At 36.5% G+C, this 26,468-nt stretch overlaps 1 protein-coding gene across 4 annotated transcripts in view; it reads left to right on the top strand.

Annotated features, from left to right (window-relative positions):
• LAMA2 (laminin subunit alpha 2) overlaps positions 1–26,468 on the top strand; it is a 380,279-nt gene that overhangs the window by 264,837 nt on the left and 88,974 nt on the right. For all 4 annotated transcript variants that reach the window (XM_080586775.1, XM_080586773.1, XM_080586776.1 and 1 more), the window contains exons 28-34: positions 561–678; positions 4,637–4,771; positions 5,417–5,541; positions 9,174–9,260; positions 10,146–10,339; positions 20,854–20,996; positions 21,538–21,636. In XM_080586775.1, coding sequence (XP_080442901.1) covers positions 561–678; positions 4,637–4,771; positions 5,417–5,541; positions 9,174–9,260; positions 10,146–10,339; positions 20,854–20,996; positions 21,538–21,636 — 901 coding nt within the window. The remainder of the gene's footprint in view (positions 1–560; positions 679–4,636; positions 4,772–5,416; positions 5,542–9,173; positions 9,261–10,145; positions 10,340–20,853; positions 20,997–21,537; positions 21,637–26,468) is intronic.

Below are 26,468 nucleotides of genomic sequence, written 5' to 3'. Positions count from 1 at the left end.
GCTCTTCCTGCAAAGAAAGACAAACGAAATCCGCATTTTGAAGACTGCTCTAGAGCTTGCTAGACTGGTTTAGTTGCAGGGGATAGATTTTTTAAATAGTTTCCTCATTAAAAGATCATGTAGTGAACAATTTTATTGCTGTACCTCTGAGTATCATGAATTGGAACTGCATTTAGTATGCAACTTCGGTTTCTTAATGAGTCCCTCTGAATGAAGAATCAGATTTGAGCTGTTGTTAATAGTTTCACTGAAAAGAGATTTAAAAAAAAAAAAAAAGTAGAATCAATTAGAAAAGAAAAGTTATTTAATTGATTGTCTGGAAATGGACAGTGAGGCTGGAGGTGCTGATAGCTTTGCTATCTCCTTAGGAAGAGCAAAAATAGTGTTTTATCTCCTGTAGATGAAGAAGTCTACATACAGCTAAATAAGTCCATGTTCCACCATGCTAGCTGACTATGAACTAACTGGTTTTGAGTTAGTGCTTCATTACTCTTATTAGAGATATTTACTCCTCCACTCTTTCTGTTTTTTTTTTTGTTTTTTTTTTTTTTTTTTTTCAGGATTTCTGAGATCTCAATGGAAGTTGCTGAAGGTGGCACTGTGTCTGGAATGACTCCTCAGGCTTACTTGATCGAGCAATGTGTCTGCCCACAGGGTTATTCTGGTTTGTCTTGTGAGGTACAGTAGTAAACTTCCAGTAAAAGTCTTTATGCTTTTTGTTTTCCATTGATTAGTAAGATGTGATAAGCAATTAGAGAATATATGCACCATTTTATCATGACCATGATTCACAGCGTCTGTAGAGAAAAACAAAACACAAGAAGCTTTTATGTCCAATAATAATAAATTCTATAAATTATTGATTCCTGTAAGTAAACTACAAATTAACATTGGTAATAATGAATAATTAAAGGTTACATACTACTTATTTATAAAAATTTAATGATCTGTCAATTGAATGAAATTCAGAAAACAAAGTATAACTATAAACTTGGAAACAAAAAAATATATAAATAAAAGATTGTTATTAAAATTGTGGAATCAAGCAATAAAAACATACCCATGCAGAATTTTGAAATTCCCTTTTATAAAGGTTTCCAGATTTTTCAGTTTGCCTTGCCTGTTATTTCAATTCCCATGTAAAGTTTTTTTAAGGCTTTATGATTGATTGAAATATTTTATTTTGAAAAATAAAAAAACAGCATTTCAATTTGATTTCTTAATTTTTGCACTATAATGAATAACTCAAATAGCAAAAGAAATAAATAAAAAGAAAAGCGATTGCAAAACAAAAACCTGAAATAGTGCATTCTGAGCAGCTGGTCAAAAAGGTCATAATTTAGAACCTGTAAATTCATCATATTTATCTTTCTCCTTGAAAGTGTTACAGTCACATTCCTTTGTGTGCCAACACTAATAAGATTAAAAGATGCCCACTTTGTTCTTATTTTGCATGCTGCTTAAGTGCCCAAAACAGCAAATACCTTAAGACTGGAGATGAGATCCATGCTGTCACATCTGCACTTCATGAAATAAGCTTCATGGAAAATGTTTTCAAAGCTTTAGCCAATATCTACTGCTCATGTTCAAACTTTCAGTTTTCTGAAAGCTTGTGATTTGTCCAAGTGTATTTATGAAAATACATAGGACCGCTGTGACCTGGCAGATGCCCTTTCACTTTACTCCCCTCAAATATTATTCTTCCAGTGCTTTTATGAGGTTCCCATAACAAGATCTTGCTCAGTCCATACACATTCTTTTAAGAAGGAGCAAAAATTCTGGAACGTGGTCCAAGTAGTGCGTTTTGCTTTATTCTTAGAAGTAGTCAAACCACTGTCCCCTAAAAGAAAATAAAATAGAACTGATACTAATAAAAACTTTTGTCCTGAACAGTTGAAGTTTGGTAAATATCTAAGTCATTGAACACCGGGAAAAAATTGGTGGTCAACTGAGTGAACTTGGTGCTTCTTGTACATGTGCTATATTTATTTTTTACTTATCTAAATATTTTCATGCTGAAAATTACATTTCAGAAATTCCCAAGTTTTATAGAAAATCATTTGGCTTGTGTGCTTTGTAAAATGTCTTATAATAGGTACCATAGAAAGAGTTTAAGATGTGTAAACCTCTGACTGCAGAATAGAAGTTAATTAATGTTTATGACTGTGTGTGCTCCTGATGATGGGCCTTGCAGTTGCTGTGTGTGCAAAACAGCATGTTTACGTTATTTAAGCAGTACCAGAAATTCCAAATGCTTTTGTTGCTAGGTGGAGGTAGCAGGGAGCAACACCTTGAGTATTCTCAGTCAAAATCCCTCAGCCATCCTGACTGAACAGGATCTTGTAAAGGGTTCCCCAGAACCAGCAACAGCAGAAAATTTGGAGTAAGGAAATCAAGGGAAAATGCACTGTTACATTTCAGATGTTGTGCAGAACTGTTTTATGCAGCAAATGAGGCAACAGGAACAGTGAGTTCATAGGAAATGTGTGAAAGGAAATTAATGAAGGCATTTTCTCTGCATGCTTTTTGGGTAAGAGCATATACCTGAATGTATGTAAATATACATATATGAGAAAATAATGCTTCAGCAGTTGCTCAGAAGTACAGTTGTTTGGTTTAAATTACTGTAACAAACTACATTTTCCAAGGAAAATATATGATAATGTAATTAGAACTTTATTTTAATTCACACCAGGGGCTAGAATAAATGTCTCAGTTGCAACCTTCGTACTTCGTGCTTAATTGTGTAATCTTCACATGCTCATATCTTAGTTTATTTTTAGTGTGCTTAGTGAAGGTTGTGGTGTGTTCTGTGAAGGTTTATCTAATTTCAACAGGAGAAAAAAATACCTGATATCCAGACATCTTTAAGCAAATGCTAACATAAATAGATAACGTATCTATTTCATGGTTTGGCCTTTTAATGTCTGTAATTTCATTGTAAGGACATTTATATCCTTTTTCTTTTAATCTGGAAGCAGGCTGATAAAACAGTGGTAAGAGTTTCCCTGATGGCTACTTCTGAAACACCTCCAAACTATTAATGAAAAACAGTCTACTACTTCATCTTTTGTCTATGTCCTGTTTCATCTCAGAAATGCTTAGATCAAAATAGGTGACACGAATGTCGATTGCATATCTGAAAAAAAAAATTAGATTTGTTTGAGGATGTACCATATATTTATACCCTGATCCTTAAGTCACTCAGAACTTGTCAATCTGTGCTACGTACCATTTTATATTTGGACAACAGCTCCTTTGGGAATGGAGAGGGGAGAAAAATTAAGAAATTATAGTAAGAAACAAAATTACTTTCATATATGAGATTATTTATCTAAATTGGAATTCTTCACAAACCATGGAAAAGCAGATAGACAGTTTTTATGTTTCAGGGATCTTAATGTAGTCTAAGTCAAAATAAAGGGAAAAAGCAGAAGTAAGTTAGATTACTTTCCATATGATTCTAAAGAAAATAATTGTGTTTATGCTCTTTCCATAACTTACTCCTGGATGTTTTGGCAGTGATTATAAAACTGTCAGAGAGGTATTGTATGAATAGAATCTAGCATGTCAGGCAGTGCTTGACTGGAGAATCCAGCTTTTGATAATAAAAAGTTACTTACTCCAGGTTCTTTTTTGTTTATTTTGCATCCCTTTTACTGCTTTGTGAAAAGGTGTACTACTCACACTGTCCAAAAAGCACAAAATTAGGTCAAGAGTAGGAAATGACCGCATTCACAGGCTCCTAGCACCACTAGGTGGTGGGGTTTATATATGGGATAAGTGACTTGTCTGTCTTATCCCTAATGGTCTTATCCCTAATGGTCTGAACTATCAAAATGGTCCTGTTTCTATTTTTATGCTGCTGTAGCTGTGTGCTTTCTGGGAAACATGTAGACACTTTGATACATTTCCATAATAAGCCTGAAATAAAGATCAAGTGCTGGATTTTGCATGTGTCAACTTTGCTAGTAATTTTGGGGTTGCTTTTAGAATTTTACTGCCAAATTTGGGTAGGGGGCACTCAGTGATAGATAAATATGATTTGGAGCTAATAGTCTCTAGACATGGAAAACCTTTAATATTTTGAATTCTCTACTTTTATAGACTTTACATTATATAGCTATAAATAATGCAGCCATGCAGCCATTTTTTTGATTATTGTTGTTCGGCTTTTGCTTGTTATCCATCAGGCGGTATGTAGGCAGATATTAGCTTGTCAAACCTGAAAAACTCACCAAGGGTGAAGAAAACAGAATCATCGTGCTTGCTCTCCACAGTCCATGCAAAAAAATTATGTTGAAAACAAACCTTATTCTTAAGAAATGAAAGGAAGGATGTTTGATGCACAGTGAGAACAGTAAGGTGTTCGGCATTTGAATGAAAGGTCTCAAGCTGTAATATGAAAAGCCTGGTACCAATGGAGTGCTCCAGGGATTTTTCAGCAATGTTTCCAATTAGGGCTGGCTCTTTTTATCTGTAAAGTGCTGTATATTGTTTGTAACACAGCTGGAAGCCTGTCAGGTTCTTTTCACAACTTGTAAAAACTGGTGATTGGAAAGATGAGCTTGCAATGCTTCCTATACCCAGTCCACTCTGTAATGATCTGTTTTCTTCTGCATCTTTTTTATTGTAGTCATGCTCTCCAGGATTTTATAGGCTTCCAACCTCACATGCAGGAAGGACACCTGGTCAGTCCTTAGGTGCCTGTGTTGTGTGTCAATGTCATGGACACAGTACTATGTGTGACCCTGAAACATCAGTTTGTCAGGTATTACATTTCTGAATTTGTGCACTAGGTTAAACTTAATGTAAAATTCATAAGCTGTGTAGCTGGACCAAATTAAAATAAAGGATGTTATTTTAATCCAATTTTACATAAATTGCTCTAAAAGTTACTGGACCAAAAGAAGCAAACTGTCTACCCTTAAAGTTTTCCATTCTGATTTTCTGGGGTTAAGATTATGCGGTAATTTTTTGCCTCTGAATTACTATTTGTATAAAAAGAAAAATTAAAACCTGCAAACTAAAGGTACATGTGTCTTGCAATAAACATAATGCTGCTCTTAAGGGCAGGAATACACTTGACCTGATACAGTAAGACTGAATTTTAATCAATTATTTCCGCTGCTTTGGTGTCTGGAACAGAGAAGAGAAGAAGGGATGAATGGGTTAAAAAATTCCTTAGGATTCATCTTGCTAGCTACAGGCCTTCATTCTTTCACTGTGTAAGCCCATATGTAACACAGCATGCCTTTGATAGATGCTTAAAGCAAGCAGTCCCACTGCGAATCGTATCAGGGAGAAAAAAATTATGAATCTCAATTCATTTGAATCCCTGAGGTTGGGAACAAAATGTTGTCTGCTTTCTTGTAATTATCAAATACAGCTTTCATTCTGGCTCCTTTCTCTGCAGGATTGTCAGCACAATACTGCTGGTCCCCACTGTGAGAGATGTGCGTTGGGATTTTACGGCATTGTCCGAGGCTCTCCGGAGGACTGTCAGCCTTGTGCTTGTCCCCTGTCCATTTCCAGCAACAAGTAAGCAAGAAAACTCACAACAAAGAGTTTACCTTTCCAGCAAACAACAATTTAATTTTGGGCTTACTGTGTCCTCTTTCAGATGGCTACAGGAGGACTGTATCACACAGAGCCATACTAAAAAGTTTTGTATCTACTTCTGCTAATTGGTCTTCCTTTAAAAGTCAGAAATTGCTCCCTTGCTAATTTGTGATGAATAAATTAATAAGTGGTAGAAAATGCAATACTCAACAGATAATGAATATGTGTTATAAAGGTATTCTCACAAATGAAGCTAGAGAAGAACTCAAATACAATATGGCCACAAGGGAGCTGTAAAAAGTCTTATGCTCATATATTATGTTGGTATAAATGTATTACAGTGCCTTTCTTGCTCCACTGTGGAATTTATTGATTCCTTATTTAATGTTACATGAGTTTTAGGCAATTTGTGAAAGATAGAATAATTTAAAAGCAATATAGTTATTGCAGCATAAATTTTGTTGGTTGCTTTATGCTAATGAGCCTTGCTATGATGTCTCTGCATGTGTTCCCAACAGATGATACTTTAGCACTTGAGATTTGTTCGTGGTTTTGCTGGGAAGTTCTAAATGGTATTTGGAATCATACCACAGTACTGCTCTAAAAAGGGTTGTGTTTCAGGATTGCTCTCTTGAAAGGTTGGAAGTGTTCCTTAAAATCATTTTGTCTGTGTTTTGTCTGACCTTTAGGATGTTATTGGGAGTATTTCAGCCAGTATATCTAAGAGGTTTTTTCTTCTCTCTTCTTCATTTTATCATTTTGAAGTGGTTTTTGAAGGACGGCATTCCTTTTGCAAACAACAGTAACTAAATACTTTGTGATCTTTTATCCAAAGCAAGTGTTTTTAAGAGAACTTCCAAACCTCATAAATACCAAGCTGAGAACAGCCAAAACAATTATAAAAAGAGATAAAAGAAATATCCTTTATTTCAGAAAATTAGAAAGTGGTCTAAAATGGGCAGATTTAGATTAGACATAAGGAAAAAAATCTTTATTCTGAGGGTAGTGAGGCCCTGGCACAGGTTGCCCAGAGAATCTGTTCCACATCCCTGGGGGGTGTTCAAGGCCATTCTGGATGGAGCTTTGGGCTACCTGGTCTAGAGGGAGGTGTCTCTGCCCATGGCAGGGGGGTTGGAACTAGATGGTCTTTTAAGGTCCCTTCCAACCCAAACCATATTATGATGCTATAATACTATGACTACAGATTTTTCTGTTGTGTTTGGTTTTGTTTGTTTGTTTGTTTGTTTTTCACAAGCATGTTTTCTGCTAAGGCTTAGTTATTCATTCTATTTACTGATGTCAACAAAGGACATTCAAATTGCTAAGAATAAGATCAACCAAGCTTCTCAGCTTTGCAGATTAGCCAATACACAGGAAAACATTTTGTTACTAACTAGCAGCAGGAAGTGCTGAAAATACCTCTTAATTTTTTTTTATTTTTTTTTATGTTCTGGGATTTAAGAACCTTTGGTTGCCCAGAAATGCAGATGGTAGATTGGAAAATGAGGAGGACTATCCACCTGGGTGGTTATGGCACTCAGCTACAAGAATTTAGATTTATTCTCAAATTTGTGCTCCAGAAATCACTTCATTGTTTTGTCTAAAAGCTAACTTAAAACACAAGAAATTGGTGTTTCTGAAATGCTCTACAGTTGAGAAATGTGTGGACTCCAAGCAGTGTGTTTGTCCTGGGTGAGCACTCATATTGCTGAGCTGCCTCAGGAAGGGAGGAGAGTAAGCAAAGCACCTGCTCCACTGTCTGCATGAGAGTTTATGTTGCCAGAGCCTTTTATATCATGCTCTTGTAAAGAGGCTTTTTTGTTTAAAAGCCCTTGTAGGAGATGGATGAATAACACCTATTCTGAGCTTAGTAGATACACTTAATCATGGGATAGTCATCCAGTTTCTTTGCACTTGTCAAGAAAAGGTACAGATCTGAGCATGTCCAGAAACAGAACTGCTAATTTTTTTAGGGCTTGATTCAGATGTCTCTAGACATGAGGGATGGGCTTACTACCCCTGTAGCTGTAGCCATCAACAATTTATGTGCCTGTAGAGTCAGTGAAGAGAGAAGACTTAAGAAAACTATGCAACTCACCTATAACAGCAGGAAACCACCATTGCAGAGGGGGAAGAGGAGGAAGTGTTTTGGATGTGTATACCTGTCTGTACATCTCCATATTTCCATCTCTAATAGAAGATTCCTGAACAGCTGGCTTAGACTACATGCCTAACTAGGTGGGATAGGTCCATTCCATAAAGCTATGTTATTAGGTGGAAAATGAAAGTGTCACATGTTGGATTTGTGGAAAATGAAGGTATCACACGTTGGATTTGTGTGCGCTGTGCAGCTTAGTGAAAATTCTTCAAGATCCTACTAAGGAAAAAAAATCAAAGTACATGCAAGTGTTGTATGGTACTTGAATAATCATAACCTGCATGAAACACAGATAGCTAATGAGCCATCTCATTAGCTTCTTATGTCATGACTGACATGATAATATATATGAATGTGTGGTGCAGTTATTTTTATTTACGAACTTTTACAGAACTCCATTAAGGTTTTAAGTTTTATATACTGTTTTATGTTTCTGTACAGTCAGCAGTCAGCTTCATACATGCTGAGCTGAAAAAAAAAATCAAAGGGAATGAGTTGTTTCCAGGGGTGTGAATCTATTGTAGTGGAGCTGAAAATTTGTTGGATAATGAATTTGTGAGTAGTAGATCAATTTGTTTACATTTTTTGCAAAGGTATAATTTTATTACTCATTCAATCACTATCGATTTAATGCATTATAAGCAAGCTAGAGTAGGATGCTGACTGTACTGTGCCAGGAAGGAGCTTTGGGCTCACCACTAGCTACCTCTGTGCTTTTCTAGATCTTATTCCACAAATATCTGAATGATTTTTACAGTATTCATATTCAGTTGTGTTTCTTTTCACCTCCTAGCACTTTTTTTTTGTTGTTGTAACAGTTTGTGCAGGCACTTTATGCACTAATAAAGCATGCTACTTTCCACTGTTCTCATAGGTACGCACTGCACTCACCAGTTATTCTTGTATGTCATGACTTAATAAAAATAATCGACTCTCATCCTTGATTAAAATATGATCACTTCCTGATCATGAATATAGCTTTTAGGTTTTTTAGTCTCTGTAGGCAAGTCTTTTCCTTTTATTCAAAGTAATATTAAATCAAACTGGAAGGACTGGATGTCTGCTAGTTCAGTTTCTTAATCGCGTCTCTCACATCATTTCCATTACTTCCTTTTCTTGATCACTTTAAATGAGAGCACCATTCAGTCACATGGGTCTACAAGATGGGCATTGTTGACTTGCTCGTCTCATTGGATCCTACTCTCATTGGCTCTACCCTTCCAGCATTTGTCTAAATTCTACCACTACCACAGCAAGATGATTGCAGAATTCTTAATTTTAAAAAAAAAAAAAGTCTCCCACGGGTGTTTATGAGCAGATAAGAAACTGCTGCCATTTGTTTTGAAGTGTAGAGCTTACCATGTACCCCTCTGCCCAGCTGACTAGGCTGATGATGCGATAGAACACAAAAAGCTATTTTTTATTTTATTATTGTTATTTGCTTTTGTTTTAGTTTCAGCCCTTCTTGTGTTGTGGAAGGACCTAGTGATTACCGGTGTACTGAATGCCCACGTGGATATGAAGGCCAGTATTGTGAAAGGTAGGATAAACGAAAAAGGAGGGAAGAGAAAGGGGGGCAACACATGAAGCAGAGCAATGTTCCTCAATGCTATGCATGTATGTTTACTAATATTTAAATACTTTCCTTTGGATAAGTTATTTACCTTCTATATGTGGTTCAAAGTCAGCCACAATAGGCCATTCCTACACACACCTGCTGTAAATTAATAGTCAGTGTTATTTATACCACTAATCTTGTCTAAGTTGTATTTTCTGTTTGGTTTTGTTTTGTTTATCCCTGTGTCTCAGAATATGAACCAAAAAAAACCATTACATTTACTTAAAATTAGATACCATACTTATAGTGTGACTTGATGTCATTCTTACCCTATATTCAAGTGATTATTATGTCCCCATGGGCACTGACTGTGAAAAACATTTACACGGAAACATATTAATAACAAAACTGCAAATTAATATCCCAAAATATAACCGTTGTCCCATCCATAGCAAGACTGGGATTAAGATGATCTCAATCAGCAAGTGACTACTAAGACTTCACTTCTAATGCAAAATACAAGTGGCTAGTGGTGAGAAAAAAAAAAAAAAGTCTTTTAAGCAAACAAGCAAACATAGGTAATGTAGGAAGTCTTGTGTCAGTGTAACAGAAGCTTAACTTTTGCATACTCTTTCTGTCTGGACTGTTCCATGTCCTGGTTATGAGATTATGCCCATTATCATTTCGCTGGAGAGTTTGCAACATTTTCTCCATCTATACATGCATACTGAGTTGTAAAGCACCACAGTTTTTTTTCAGTGGTTCATAAATGGATATTCCTATACTTTTTGTTTACAGTCTTGCCATTCATTACAATACACCGTGCTTCTCTGTTGGCCAAACCTGTTCTTTATTTGCAATGTCTAGATGTTCTCCTGGCTACACGGGAAACCCACAAACTCTAGGAGGCTCCTGCCAAGAATGTGAGTGTGATCGATATGGTTCCCTGCCTGTTCCCTGTGACCCTGTCACCGGACAGTGCACTTGCAAGCCTGGATTCACAGGGTGGAAGTGTGATGGCTGTGAACACCGGCATGCGCGTGATGGCATGAAATGCATTTGTACGTATACTAATGTAATATTGGAGAATTTCTGTTTGTTTGTCATATTTCAAAAATTCAAACCTGCTTTTGCAGCAGTCAGTTGTGGTGTGGCTTCCTTTGAAAATACTTGCTGAGTTTCTGCCTACTTTGGCATTCTGGTCCATTTTTTTCACAAGCCTTGAGATGTTTGGAAAACTCTCAATACTTTTTTTTTTAAATGCTTACTGAAAATTGACAACAAAACTTCGAAGGATTTTTTTTTGGGGTGTGGGCTGTTGAAGTTTGTAGTCTTCCTAAAGGTTGGCACTGCTGTTGTGACAGATTAAATATTTGATATTAGTGATTTATTTATTTATTTATTTTTAACCAGCAGTTGCAATGCTTTTAGTCATGAGTCACATAGAGAAACTGAAAAGTTTTTACCAAGGTTTGCTTGGTCACGTTGGTTCAACAACCATTTATATTTATATTAGTTTATAATATGTAAAGAATTACAGTACAATTTATCCAGGAACAAAGACCATCTTTTCTTTAAAAAAGAAAACTAACAGCCAATTCATCCTAAAATATCAGGTTGCATTTTACAGCACTAGTATCTTTGTCCTACCTGCAGTTTTGATATGTAGTGAGTGTCTTGTCTTTTATTATTGTTTGGAATTATTATTTTTTTCCATTAGATAGTATAGTGTTTGTTTTGAGCCCACAATCTCATTTCCTGTGATATTATATACTTATGTCTTATTAAATATATCAGGTAGCAAAACCTTTCTAGAACGCTTAGTAAATCCTAATGGAAATATAAGGTGTTTTCCTTTCCACTCGTCTCCCCCATCTCCTCAACTTGAGTAGGAAGTAATTTGTGATTGCTTTTTTTTTTTCCCCTCAAGGCCATCATTGTGCACTTTAAAATAGAATATAGATAAAGATCCAGTATGCTCACAGTATACTATACTTTTATTCTGTGCATCTTTGAACAATTTGACAGGGAGCAATTAACTAGTTTTAATGTTTTATCTGATTTTTATCTGCTATAGGATTTCAATTGAAGGTTTTTTTTCCGTTTTATTGGGGTTTTGGCCTGTGAGAGGTGCCTGTAACATCAAGGCATATACATACCATAAAAACAGCTTTTTTTTCCTTTTTTCTCCACAGGATGCAGTCAGTCTTTACCTAAATACCCAGAGATCTGAGAGGTCTACATTTCTCTTAACATTAAAATCAACTAGTACAGCTCAGCTCAAGCAAATTGCAAACAATTTACAAATTTGAAAAACAGAATTTAAAAAAAAAAAACAAAAAAAAACAAGAAGTGCTAAAAAATAGCTGAAGGTATCATGTCACTCAAGAGTTAAATGTGTGGCTTTTTTGAGTGGATGAGCAGGAAGACAGGAAGACTTAGAGTCTGGGGCTACAGAGTGCAGAGCACGTTTTCACTTCACTTAATGGTTGTGATCAGCTCTCCCATAGTGATTGGGGTCTGAGCAGAACTAGGCTTCTAAATGGGACTACCAAATTTAGTGCTCTCACATTAGTCCCGATTCAGAGGTACAACTCTTCTTTGAAAATGAATAGAGATTACTGGGAATATCTACATAAACATTTTTCCATATTATTAATAATATAGAAAGCATCAGTTCATTGATGAGAAGCTTAGAGTACTTAAGGAAAAAAAATTCTAGTGTCCTTCAGTGTGAGGCAGTTTAGGACTTAATCCTGAACTGTCATATATCTTAAACTCTATTTCAAACTACAGCAAAATGAATGAAAATAGAGTAAGTAGCTACTTTTCTGAAATAACTACACTTTCCAATTCCATTTCATGGCTTATGTGTCAAGAAGTGTAATCATGAGTTAAGTCCATAGCTGTCACAGCTACAAAATTTTAAGAGAAGGAATGTGTTTTCTGCAGTGGTATCTAAATGAAAATTACTTAACTTTTTCAGCATCCTGAATATCTGTTAGAGTAATGCCAGGACTAGCAAATGCTTTCAGCCTTAGGCACTCCTCAGTTTGTGTTTTATTGGTTGTTGACCTTAACAGCATTCTTAAAACAGTCTTTGGGATATCCAGGATTGCGGAGTTCTTCATTGTACAAAACAGCTTAAGTGCAGGCTTTCATTTGTAGTGGTTTTCCAGTTTGTTAATCAGACTGTTTCATTGTGTGGATAATACGGTTAAAAATCTCACTATGAATGGGAAAAGCTGTGTGCAGGCAAATCCAATTTTCCACCTTAGTGCTTTAAAAGCTGTGTTCTGTTATAATTTCAGATTTAACTGCAACATAATCATGTGGTGGTGTTAAAATGTATCTGTACTACCTGTAGAAGCCTTTTTACTTCAACTAGATAATTGATTTTCATCTGAAAAACAATCCTTTGGTGGTTCTTTTTGTTTGTTGTGTTTGTTTTTGCATATGGATATTTCATGTCCTTGCTAAAAGTGACAATGCAAATGAAGAGATTTCTATCTGTCAGTCACAAAAATTAGGACCACCTATAGGAACAGATGGGAGGTACCATAAATCTTTCCTATATTACGGGAACTAGGCTGTTACTGTTGACGCTATGTCAGTAACATCCCAGTTATGAATTCCAAAGACTTCCTAAATATTTCTGTAGACAATTTATGCCTATTTGCTCTCATTTTATGATTTTCCTGTTGTTTAAATGTTCCTCGACCCCATATTATTCTAAATCTGCCTTTGCTAATGCAGGGCAATAGCCTTTACACTGCCTGATCAATAAACCATTTAGCTTTGGAGCCTGTAGTGGGCACATGGACTGTGCCAAACGAGGGGAGTGTGGCAAGAACAAGCTTTGTGTGAATTTGCCCATGGTTAACACTGCCTAGTGTTAGGCTAGTTACAGACTTCAGCATACAGCTGTTTTTTATTTATCTGATAGAGAAATATTGCTGCAGCTCCTAATGTGCCTTAATAGTCTTTGTGCTATCAGAGAGCCATTAGAAACAGAGAATCACAGTATGGTTTGGGTAGGAAGGGACCTTAAAGACCATCAAGTTCCACCCCCCTGCCATGGGCAGGGACACCTCCCACCAGACCAGGTTGCCCAAAGCCCCATCCAGCCTGGCCTTGAACATTTCCAGGATGGGGCATCCACAGCTACTCTGGGCAACCTGTTCCAGGGATTCATCACATCTTTTGAGGAAACCCTGAAATTTTCCTTCATTTCTTGCATAAGATTTCTTTGTTCCAATCTGAATTTAATGCAGCTGAAGATTTGGTCTTTTATAAAACATATTTTTACTTTTGTGTACCAACCACTTCCAAAATACTCAGTAAATTATTTTCTGACTAGCTTCAGTTGTAATGAAACCTTAATGGTAATAATAATAGTGATTAAGTAATTTAATGTGCAGAAAATTAATGCCATATGTAGAATCCTGTTTGCATTCCATATTTCAAATGAACTGTAAGCATGTATCTACTTTTGCTCATTTGCAGAGTTTCATTTCAAATACTGGTGCAATTGATTTGTAGCTGTCAGAAGTGTGAAGATCCCCAAGTTAGGTAGCAAAATGGTCTAGCTTAATGAAAATACATACAAATACAATCATCAATTTTTGAATAAATATAGTTGTAAGTAATATAAAACAGAGTGTGGTTAAGCTATATAATGTTATGTTTAATATTTAGGAAAGTGAAAACTGATTTTTGAATATTTAGCATAGAACAAGCATTTGAATAATGAAGTTTTGGCAAATTCTGTCAAAGGTCACACTACACAGAATTATATAAAAGCTAAGGAATGCATATTTAAATCCAATTAGAGGGAGAATTTATGCACAATATTGTAATCTATTATTGTTTAAATATAACATTTAAATTCCCATATATCCCTTATCATAAGTATTCTAAAGGTTTTAGAGCAAAAATTTGCAGTGAAAAGACATAAAAAGACTCAGAGAAGCCAGCATGTTCATTAAAATCTTCTATTTTTGATATAGCTGAAAATCTGTATTACTAAGTTGTTACTGTTTTTTCTTAACTTGTCATTTTTCAGTTGCTTAGTACATGCCATTTTTCAGTGCTGTTTTATTATAGTTATATTTTAGAAAACTACAGGTAGAATGGAAAGATAATATATCTTTTAAAAGCCACTGTACAAAGGGGAAGAATTGTTTACTGCTAAATAACAATGGAAAGATAATTATAGGTGAATGGCACAGGCAGAATTTACTGTCCATTATATTCTTAGAACAAAACAGTGTTGTTTTCTCTTGTGTGCAATTAGAGGATAGAAAGTGATATCCAAAAGGGAGACTTTATTTTAAGAGGTTATGCAAGGGTTTGAGTGGTCTGCTATGCGTCATAAAAATCCTTAAATTTTTGCATTAGTATTGTTAATAACTGGATTATTTCTCCAGCTAAAGTAACCAGATCATCATGTACTCATAATATTCTGCTGATGAAGTCTTCCTTGTAATTTTTGGTCTAAAGTAATCCACTTCTTAGGCCTGGTTTCTCTTCTGTATTGAAACAGTCAGTAGCCAATAGGAAAATCAGTAATGGTTGCAAGCTGATTTTAATAATACTGGCAACATCCTTGCTTAATTTCAAATATGACAGAAGTTCTCCCAAATCTTCTCTAACACTTACAGATTTTGATTTTTATCTGTAAGTACAAATGAATTGTCTTCTAAATGATTGGTGCCACCTTATGCATCGCTGTCTTATTTACTCAGTGTTCGTTCTGATGCAAGTTATCAATAGGCAATTGCTGACTGCCCTACGCTCACCACAGAATTAAGACATTAGTTTTCTTACTTAAGCCCAACAGTTCCAATCTAGAACGCAGATGAGTTGTATGATGTACAGGGTGTATGTATGATACCTCAGTTCATTTACATACCTAGCATGTTCAGGGAGGCTGAGATCACTGATCCATGTTTTGCATATGCATACCAGAATTATGTAAACAAGCCAAAGCACCCAGCGCTTTTTCCTTACCCTTTCCAGAGAGCTTTGACCTTAGCCAGACAAAGTGGAAAGGAGCTACAAAGGCGGTTGGATCAAACCTGTAGCAGTTGTGCATTTTCTTATATTAGTACTTCTCTGGTGTGTTTTTTTGTTATACCCTCTGACATTCCACTTCAGTTGCAGAGTTTGTAGTACATAAAACAGAGAACCGTAGATTGCAGTGTTGTCAGAACAATGACTGTGCTTGCTACTGTGCAGTGTTCAGGGGAAAAAAAAATCATAGTGAGAACTTCAAGGCTTTGTTGTTAAACATATGGCAAGTCAGTACTCACCTTCTGAATGCTTTCAGGGCACCAGTCATAACTACAATGGGGACTTACAAAAAACTTTGGCTTCAATATTTTGAGCTCAGTTGCAACACAAAGCAGAACCGTTCCTCAGATGCTTCTGTCATAAATATCCTTGGGGTCAAGCAAAAAAAAAAAAATAAAAAAAATGTAAAGCAGTCAGTTTGGTTCTGCTGTATGAAATTAAAGAGGAACAGGAATCAACCATGACCTAGAGAGATCAAGCAGTTATTTCATTGTTAGGAATTTTTCTTTAATTCAGTCTTGTGAAAAAAATGGACCTTCAGTCATGCTGCAGTCAACAAACTTACATCTTTAAAAAATTTAATCTTCATTACTGGAATAAGGAGAAAATTACACAGCCAGACCCAGATGGATGGGATTCTTTTTATACCAAGTCTCAGACACTTTAGTACTTCAAGTAGACTGGTACTTGCAAGGAGAGGGAGTTTTTCCCAGCTGCACCCAGGAAAAAGAGAGAGCTTTTCTAGTCACTGGTCCTCACAGAATCAAGATTTTCCCTCTAAAATAGGCAATAGCTACATGATCTCAGTCCTCCCAAATTCAGCATTAGGCAGTGATGCTGTCTTTGTCAGAGGCACATCTTGAAGAATCTGTGAAAAGAAATATGTCCTAGCTCCCACACAGTCCTCAATTCAGTAGGAGCTAGGAGCTTCTTATTTCAAGCCTTCACAGAGTGATCTGGAACGGATAATGTGTGTAAAACCAGAACTATGAAGCATTGCCCTAGCTTCTGCTCTGTTGTGTGTCTAACAGGATCTGTGAGCCCACATGGCACAGAGGTAAGGCTTAAACTTCCCATTGCATTCACTGTCCAACTGTTCCTCTGTCTGCATGAGCTCAGTAAAGGACTGACACCCTTACTTGACATGGAAGCTAAGTTATTGGTTGTTCTTCCCCCCCCCCCCCTTTTTTTTTAATTTGGTGTTTATTCTTCTTGTTTTGTTTCATTTTCATTTAGTTTTGGTTTTGATACGTGAGTTCCTGTTGAGTTTGGACCCACATCCCAATGTCTTTTGCCCTTCTCAAGCACTATATAAACCTAACTAGTACTGGTATATATCAGAACCAGCAAATGTGGCTTTATAAACAACAAAAGTATGAAATAAACCTGAGGCAGTACTTTAGACCCTGATCTGGATCTGATTTTGCCTAGATTTTGGAGTGGAGGTACATTGATCATGCAACCCCCCTGAAACCAGCAGCAATTTCAACGAAGCTAAAACTTTTAACTGCCTACTAGGGTTCTATTTTGGGGGGCTGTTGTGTGTTAACCCCAGTAGGCACCTAAGCTCTACCCAGCAGCTCACCCACTTCCCCCCCCCCCCCCCCCCCCCCCCCCCACAGTGTGATAGGGAAGAGAATTGGATGGGTAAAAGCAAGAAAACTCATGGGCTGAGACAGTTTAATAGGTTAGTTTAATAGGCCAAGCAAAACTGCTTGTGCAAGCAGAGCAAAATGAGGAATCCATTCACTACTTCTCATCAGCATGCAGATGTTCAGCCATTCCCAGGAAAGCTGGGCTTCATTATACATGATTGTTACTTGGGAAGACAAACATCATAACTCCAAATGTCTCCTCCTTCTTCCTTCTTTCCTTCAGCTTTTATTGCTGAGCACAATGACACCTGATAAGAAATAACCAGTTGGGGTCAGCTGTTCTGCCTGTGTTTTCCTCCCCACTTCTTGCCCACCCCTAGCCTCCTTGCTGGGGGGCAGTGAGAGAAACAGAGAAGGACTTAATGCTGTGCAAGCACTGCTCAGCAACAGTTAAAACATGGGCATATTGCCAACACTGTTTTGGTCACAAATCCAAAATGCACCACCATGAGATGCCACAGAGAATACTGCCACTCTGTTCCAGCCAAAAATGAGTACAGGGATGGAAGGAAGGTTTTTTATTATTTAGGTTTAGACTAGTACCAAAATGGAAAAAAAAATAGGTTAATGGTCAAAAGCTTAATGAGACTAATGAGTGTTCAGTGCTTGTGATGCAACAGGAAACAGTAATAATGAAGCGTCAATAGCTATCATAAGTTCAACCTCACATCAGAGATTTCAGGGTTTCCCTTACATCCTAGAATCACAGAATGGTTTTGGTAGGAAGGGACCTTAAAGACCATCCAGTTCCACCCCCCGCCATGGGCAGGGACACCTCCCACCAGACCAGGTTGCCCAAAGCCTCATCCAACCTGGCCTTGAATACTTCCAGGGATGGGGCAACCACAACTTCTCTGGGCAGCCTGTGCAAGTGCCTCACCACCCTCTGAGTAAAGAATTTCCTCCTAATGTCTAACCTAAATCTACCCTCTTTTAGTTTAAAGCCATTATGTCTTGTCCTATCACTACACTCTCTGACAAAGAGACCTTCCCCAGCTTTTCTGCAGGCCCCCTTTAGGTACTGGAAGGCCACTGCAAGGTTTCCCCAGAGTCTTCTCCAGGCTGAACAACCTCAGCTCCCTCAGCCTGCCTTCATAGGAGAGGTGCTCCAGCCCTCTGATCATCTTCATGGCCCTCCTCTGGAATTATTCTAATATGTCCATGTCCTTCTTGTGCCAGGGGCCCCAGAACTGAACACTGAACTGAACCCAGAACTGAACTGCTCCAGGTGGGGTCTCACAAGAGCAGAGCAGAGGGGGAGAATCACCTCACTGGATGTGCTTCTTTTGGTGCAGCCAAAAAGAACACGGGTACAGCTGACTTTCTGGGCTGCAAGCAGACATAAAAATTACCTAGTCATTATGCAGAAGCAGTGTGTATCTTATGCATTTTAACAGTAATAAATGTATTAAAGAAAAATCCTGTTAGATAACCACCCAACTGGAGGAACATATTGTGGCTCAGTCCCTTGATTACTTTATTGTACATTATCTTCTCCTTGTAAGATGGAATAAGTCCATAAAATTGCAGTGCCTCTTACTATTTGATCAATTATTTCTTTAAATAAAATTTCTTTAGCATGCAAACTTTGGAGATGCTTCTCACAAGAGGTAAGACAGAATCCTTTACAGGGCTTCCTGTGCATGGGAAAGTGTGGTGAAAATGGAAAACGCAATAATATCCATTAGTTGCTTGCTGCAATGTTGTAATACTGACTGCATGATTTGCATCTTACATACTTGCAGTGTTGTAATGATCTAAATTTAGTGCTGCATTACTTAATATTAGACACAAATTTATCCTGACAGTTTTATAGATAAAAAACACAGAAAAATTTAGTCTCATAAAATATAATCATGCTCTTGAATTATTTGCCATAGCTCCAGTTCATTTCAGACTGTGTATTGGTGTAGCTTAGTCCTGTCTCGTATACTCAGCTGTGGTCCTTGCTTGATATAGCTCCTCTCTTCTACTTGTTTATTTATACTGAATGTTCACAGCACACTTACCAGTTGTTTACTCATTGAGAATACTTCATGTCTTCATAAGCTTTCTTTTTTATTTTATTTATTGGTGTGAATTGAGTTTGTCTTTAACACACAACAATTTTTTAGCATTTCATTACCAACTGCTTGGACAATTTTTAGGATAAATAGATTTACCTTGTTTTATAAGTGAAAAGCAATGTATCAGAATTATTAAAAAAAAAAAAAAAGGCAAAAAAACTCTTCAGCTCAAAGATCACTTTTTTGCATCCTCCAAAGTGGTTATCAGGTTACCTACCTTCTTGGCCAGCTACAGAAGAGATGTTCATTCAGTTTGCTATAAAATTTGCATTTCCTTTGGTTCTCTAGAACTTCTAAAAACAAAGAAGATCTGGGGTGGCATTTAGTTTATTTATTTATTTATTTTCTGTAGAAACATAAAATGGAACGTATCATGCCCACACTTAATGACTACAGAGAAGTTCCAGTTCAGATTATGTAACAAAATACTGAGAAATAGGAGGAAGAAGTCTGCAAATAGAAGCAATGAAAGTGCAAAAGGAAGCCTTAAAATAACAGTATCTAGTGTTCTGCACCCACTTTTTACTGCACTAATCCAGCATATATCTTGTCTCCTTTTCAATCATCACATGAGTTTCATGGTGTATTAAACTAGTATTCTTTATTCATTTTTCCTCTGCATTTGACTCAAATTTTCACTACATTGAACAGCCAAACTACAGAATAAGCAACAGATGATTGTGACTGAAAACTTTAAAGAATAGAAAAGACTTAATTTACATGAACAATAGACTTCAGAAAAAAAAATGTAATTCCCTGTTGAAAATTACTTACCATCTTCTGCGAATAAATACATGTTGTTCAGTGTTTTTTTAGCCATTGAGCTGCCTAGGAGCATTGCTGAGAGAAATAATTACATACTTGTAAAATTTTAGGTACAACCCTCTATGTCTCTTAACATCACCAGAGAATTTGTTGTTTCACAGTTTGCTCCACCTCCTGAGATGTTGTTTTGCTTTGCCAGTCATATGTAGCATCTTTATGCATGGAAACAGAAAGTCATTCCCACAACTCCTTTCTAAAGGATGAAGAATTTTCCTCTCTGTAGCATAAACTGTACAAGACTTTAAGTTATGAGAATATCTTGTGATAGTTAATAGAAAGCGTGGGGGGATGCAAACTCCTTTTGGCATACGTAGCACACACCAGTATTTTTCATGCTAAAGAGTATTTTCAAGGAAGGAAACATACCTGAAAAACTTATAAGCTGGTTAGCGAAAGGAGGTAGGGAAAAACATTTCTTAAAAGAAAACTATCAGTATTTTTGCCTCGACTCTTTCTACTGTCTGCATTACAAGTTAAGCATGCTTGGCCATGCTGTTATTGACTGTAAAGTATGCAAATTGTAAGATTTCTAGAGTTCTTCTTATGTTCAAATCCATAAATGTACTGTAGATTTTGAAGTGCTCCTAGATTTTCCAAATTACCTGTCCACCTTTCTCAGACTTCCTCCAAACTGCTTGTCTAATGTAGGATTTTATACGGGCTAGTCTGTAATGGGCAACATTAATTTTTTCCTCTTTTTATGAGGTAAGCCTACCGGTTTTGCTCTTTTTGTTTTATATTATACTGTCCCATTACCAAGTCCCAAGCAATAACATCTTTCCTGTTCCCCAGTTGCTGTCTTTACTTCCTATCACACTGTGCTTTTGGGGTAAATTATCTGAAATGAGCATTACCTTTCAAAGAATTGTAGGTTATGCCATAAAATATTTCTAACACAAACATATATCTTAAACATTTATCAGAAATAAATCAGCTTTGCTGTTCTTCCCGCAGCTTGTGATGATGAATGTACAGGACTCCTTCTCAGTGACCTGGATCAACTAAACCAGATGATCATGAGTGTTAACCTGAGTGGTCCACTGCCTGCTCCGTATAAATTGTTGCATGGTTTTGAGAACACGACACAGGAATTAAAGGTAGGTATACATAAGCATACAAAGATCATGTATTCACATACAGTCATGCTCCAGTATAACTGTATTTGTCTGTCCAAAAATACAGCCATAAGTAGGTTCAGAGAAGAAGAATTTAAGATTTAATTATTTCAAACTTGCTTTAATTAGTAAATAGTTATTACAATTATTTATTTTGGCTTATTTTAATACATAAATCTTGCAGCAATAATTTGTTTGAGTACATATATGTAAGGAATTATGCTGTAGGCACATAAAAAGTGATGTTTCATACAAATAAAATAGTGTTCATGCTAGTTGTCCAGAAAGCAAATACATATTTTATACGTGGTATGTTGCCTACCATACTTTTGGCTTTCCACTAACATATGTAAAGCTGTCAAGAGTCCTGAGGAAAATACATTGGATGGATGTGACAAAAGGGTCAATGACAAAAGGGGGTTGCATACAGTAACTAAAAGGAAATTTTTCCTGTTTCTTCTCTACAATATTTGGAAGCACTGAGATACAGATTTTTACTTTCACTCCCCTCTTCCCCCAACAGCATTTGCTTTCACCTCAGCGTGCTCCAGAGAGACTTCTTCAGCTAGCACAGGAAAATCTGGATACCTTGGTGACAGAAATGGATGAACTACTGACAAGAGTAAGTCTGTGATCACGTTGGGTTCTATGGGCTTGGTTAAAGCTGTATAATGACAGAAATACCCTGAATATGAATTAAACATGAATGAATAGATGAATTATAAGATGCTTCTCAGTTTCAATATTTGAAATGGCACCAAGTTCTCTAATAACCGATTTTCGTGGGCCAATACATTGAGATATATTTTCTGTAAAACTTTATAATGTAGGTGAGAGCTCATACAGAGAGAGCACCCAAGAATGAGCTTATTTAGAAAGTCTGAGACTAAAGGAAATAGAGGTCTTGATACAGCATTTATTAGCTTTCTCTTAACATCAGCTACAGATAATATTACAAACCCAACAGCAACCAAGCCATGTGATTACCACACAGTTGCTCACATGACTGGAGTCCTTCTTTGACTGGCTAAGGCTTTTGGAAACCAGGCTGCCTGATTCCCTTCTTTTTCTTCTGAAGGTTAGTATGGTTAGTATGGTTAGTAAGGCTATCTGCTTTCTGCACCAACAACATCATCTCCTCATACTCTGTTTCAAATCTTCTGAGTCTGACTGTCTCAAGACAGTTCTCATTCTGTTTCTCTTGCAAGATGGTCTTTCACAATACAGGTAAACTAGCTTCACTCAGTTACTTATTGCCCAGCCAACTCAAGCCCATTGTAGGAATAGTTTTAGTGTTTGGAGTCTTGTTTTCCATTTTTAGGTTATCTTCTGTGCTGGCTGGTTTCTTCAGGAGCTGTAGAGGAAATGGTAGCCTAGGTTGAAGCACTAATTTTATGGAAATTTTATAGCAATCCAGGGAATGTCTTTGGTTTAACAAATAACTTGTTATTAAGAGTCAGTGAATGAAGTAATTGAAATGAGAACAATATTTAAAGGGAGAATTCAAATCTTGCAGAAGGTGTGTGTGTTTATTGTGCATTCTATATTTCATTTATGAAGAAAGTGAGGGTTTTTTGAATTTCAATTGATGTACGATTTACTCTTTTTATTATGAAAGTTTTATTTCAGTATAGACATTTTTTTGGTCAGAAAGACATTGTCTAAGAAAATAATATAAATTGTGCCACCTAGTGGAGAAAAAGTAGGAAAATGGACCAGCCACGATAAAAATACAGCTATCCCAAAGGCATTAATATAACAGACTAGCAAAACTCATGTTCATGACTAGGTGCTTCCCTGCATTGACATAATGAAACAAGCAAAACACAGATTGCTGTAGGGATGATATATACACCTGAGAGAATTTACCTACCCCCCCTATAGTTTTAGCATCCTGTCTTAAAATTGTTCATGCCTTGCAGAACCAAAATTCTCAAAGAAATTGGTTTGTTTGTGTGCATTATATTCAATTTTGAAGAATTCCATGAAACCTTGAGTGGGTAAGAAAGCATCTGTATTGTATGTACATATGCATGCTCATATGTGTATGTATGTATATATACCTCCACACACATGCATACATACATGTGTATGTATGTGAGCATAAAGAAAGATTGCTAAGTCTAGGCAGGTTTTTAACTCATGAGAGCCCTACAGGCAGGGAAAATTATATGTCTTGTATTAAGATTTTTCAATCTTAAACTAATAATTTTTTCCTTCGCAAAGTTGTTCTCTTTAATATCCTCTTCCAATTACCACCTACACCCCCTGCCCAATACAACCAAAATTAAATAAATTTCAATCCCTCATGGAGATTACCTAAAATATGTTGCAAATTCTGAATTTCTGTGGACTAGTCTTGAAAGGGAAAACATTGAGAATGTGATCTTAGGGAGTTTAGTGTGGTAGACAGATTAACACCTCTTCCATTTCTGCAGTTTTCCCTTGTTGCAGCGAGTAAGTTGGCTTATGATTTCCATTTTTTCTTATGGAGAATAGTTAATTGGATTGGACATTGGTTTTTATTTTGAGGACTATCAAATGGTGCTAAGTCCTACCCTTCTCTTTCTATATTTGTAAATAGGATCAATGTACCAGAAAGAAGAGTGGTTCCTGATGTAGCACATTGAAGTCTCATTTTTATATGAAGATTCAGCTGAATACCACATAACAGCTAGTAGTTCCTGCACATGGTATGACTATAACTAGCAAACTTTCTGCACAAATCTAATTTGCAGGCTCACTAGACTTTTCCAAGTGAAACCAGTAGTGATAAGGATAAAGGTTGATGAAGATTAGTGAAGACACTTTTTTCCATGAAGAAAAATTTCTACACATTTTAAGACAGAATGTAGAAGACAACAGCATTTTCTTACTACAAAACTTTTCAACCAGTCATCTCTTCCATTGGTGCAGCTCTCCTTTTTCTTTTATTTTTCCCCATTGTATTCTTTGTTTCATTCACTGCCAAATTGTACTACACATTCTCTACAAGAAGATCCTCTTCTCTTGCTCTTGCACTGATTACATTCTTACATACTTGCATATTCATTTCTACATCTACCACCTGAGGTAGATTTCAGACTGCTCACATCCTATCAGTTCACTACTTTAGTCAAATACACCTTCTCCCTTCTAATGGGGTACATTCAGAGACTTCAGGAAAGTCAGGGATCAGAATCACTTCCTTTTAATTGAAATACTTCTTTTGACTATGTAAACTTCTTCATTTCTCCCATACCATTGAATTTCTTGAGCTCATAAATTTGTGGAAGTAGCTGGCAATAGTTCGAAGCATTTGGAAGGTGATCCAAGACCTACTATCTATACAGTGAGGTCTGAGTTTGCCCTCCTTCTGTGGTCTGCAGCTCTGTGGTTTCAACTAGTTGTTTTACCAGATTTCCATGCTGGAGATCTCCTTTATGCCAACAGGTCTCACTCGTGTCCATACTTCTCAAAAATTCATTCCAAACCCTTGCTCTGGACTCAGTCTGCCTGACTTTTATTCCTCCCCCAGAAAAAGATTGTTTTGCCTCTTTAAACTGAAACTGTTAGCAGTAGCTGAAGTCTGACTTTATGGAAATAATGGACTGTAGTAAACTGAATATGTAGCAAATGAGTAGGACTTTATTAACAAATGGAAACATTTAACTACCCATAGAATGGCTAGGTACAATGTGAAAGATACTTGCCATTTAATTTGGTTTATGGAGTTAATGCTAGACCAGAAAATGAAGTGAAAGGTTATTTTTCAGCAAAGCAAATTATGGCAAAATACAGAAAGCAGACAGTAGGATTGGATGGGATTTAAGTACTAAAGAGAACTGTCACAGAGAGAAAATGGAAATGGTTTGATGGCGGATTAATGTGTATGAAAATTTAGTGCCTGCCATTCAGTCATAAATATTGAAAGCTTAAAGTGGCCAATTGGAATTAATATGAATGTGGAAGAAGTAATCAAAAATGAGAAAAGTCTATGTAAGTTATAGAACACCATTTGTAGTAAAGGACTTAGAAATATTGTAGAATATAATAAAAGTGAATGGGAAAATTCTAAGAAAATATAAGACAAAGAATAAAAGTCTCATTGTGGAGGATAGGACAATAAATAATAAGGTAGTTCTCAATTACATGAAGAATGAAATGACATCAGAGATGCCAAGCTGGATTAGAGCAGTGGTCCATCAAGACCATTCCGTATTTTTGCCTTTTTCCTATCCCAATTGCCTTTTACAACTAAGTATGACAATATTTCAGCTCTGTATCCAGACAGGTAAAGGAGTTTTGTAAATCTTAGCAGAAGTAACCAATAACATGATTAAAGCTGTATAAATATGAAAAGCCTTGTTTTTCAACTGATACATGGATAAAAATACAACCATCTCCCCCCAGGCTAATATAGGTCGCTAGTTCTTCCTCTGTCATTCTATTTACCTCAAGCATTTTCATATAAATTATTCGCACGGTAACCACTCTGAAGTAGACCAAAATTGTAAGTGGTATGATAATGCCAGGGATTTCGTTTCAGGAACCCAGCTGTCCTGATGTATCTTGAGGGCTTCCATGTAGAAGCTAATCAGGCAATGTGTTAAATGTGATACTATCTCTCTTTGACTATTAATGAAATAGACTTCTGGTAACAGAAAATGGTCTGTACAGCTCAAGTGAGAGAAGCTCATTTTGAATTATTGACCTCCTAGCCATTTCCCAGAGACTGGAAAGATCATAATGCTCTGCTTATAGGTATTTATTTGGAATGCAATCTGGACAGTCAGAACCCTGGTGGATTGTTGTTGCTCATGCTGGTGGTTTGTTTTGTTGTATTTTTTTTTGTTTGTTTGTTTTACTTTTTTTTTTCTTTATGATACAGCTTGACAAGCTGTGTTGCTTAAAGTGGCTTCTGCATAATAACAAATGATTTGGTAAATAGGAATCTTGAGAGCTAAAGTAGAAAGTATTAAGATGATTCCTCTCCTCAACATGTTTTCCATTATGCAGCAGATGTCTGTCTTCATCTTGCTTCATGCTGCTTCTGTGATTCAATAAAATTATAAAGCCTTTAGTTACACAAAGCTAAAATTTTACTGAGCACCCCAATATGTTATAAACAAACCACTTCAAGCGTTAAAGCTGAACAAATCTATTTCACTTTTTTTCCCCCTCTCTTTCTTGGTTTCATTAATGTATAGATTTTAAATTGTTTATGCTTGTTGGCATGGGTTGTCTCTTTGAGAGCACCTCAGGAGAAGAAGCAAGGAGGTCATGATATCTGCTGCACTTTGTCAATCGTAAAATGCACAATTGTGAAATTACAGAAAGTATCCGCTGAAGTGTCTATTAAAAGGTTCTGAACAATGTTTCTTAAAGCAAATTCAGTGAATTTCATCCTGTCTCTCTTTGTGTGCTGTTGCATACAACTAGAGTTTCTAAGAACCTAAAATAAAGCCTTCCAAT

Source organism: Anser brachyrhynchus (assembly GCF_964034855.1).
Source record: "Anser brachyrhynchus genome assembly, chromosome: 3".
NCBI lineage: Eukaryota > Metazoa > Chordata > Aves > Anseriformes > Anatidae > Anser > Anser brachyrhynchus.
This window is presented reverse-complemented; position numbering and strand designations above follow the sequence as displayed.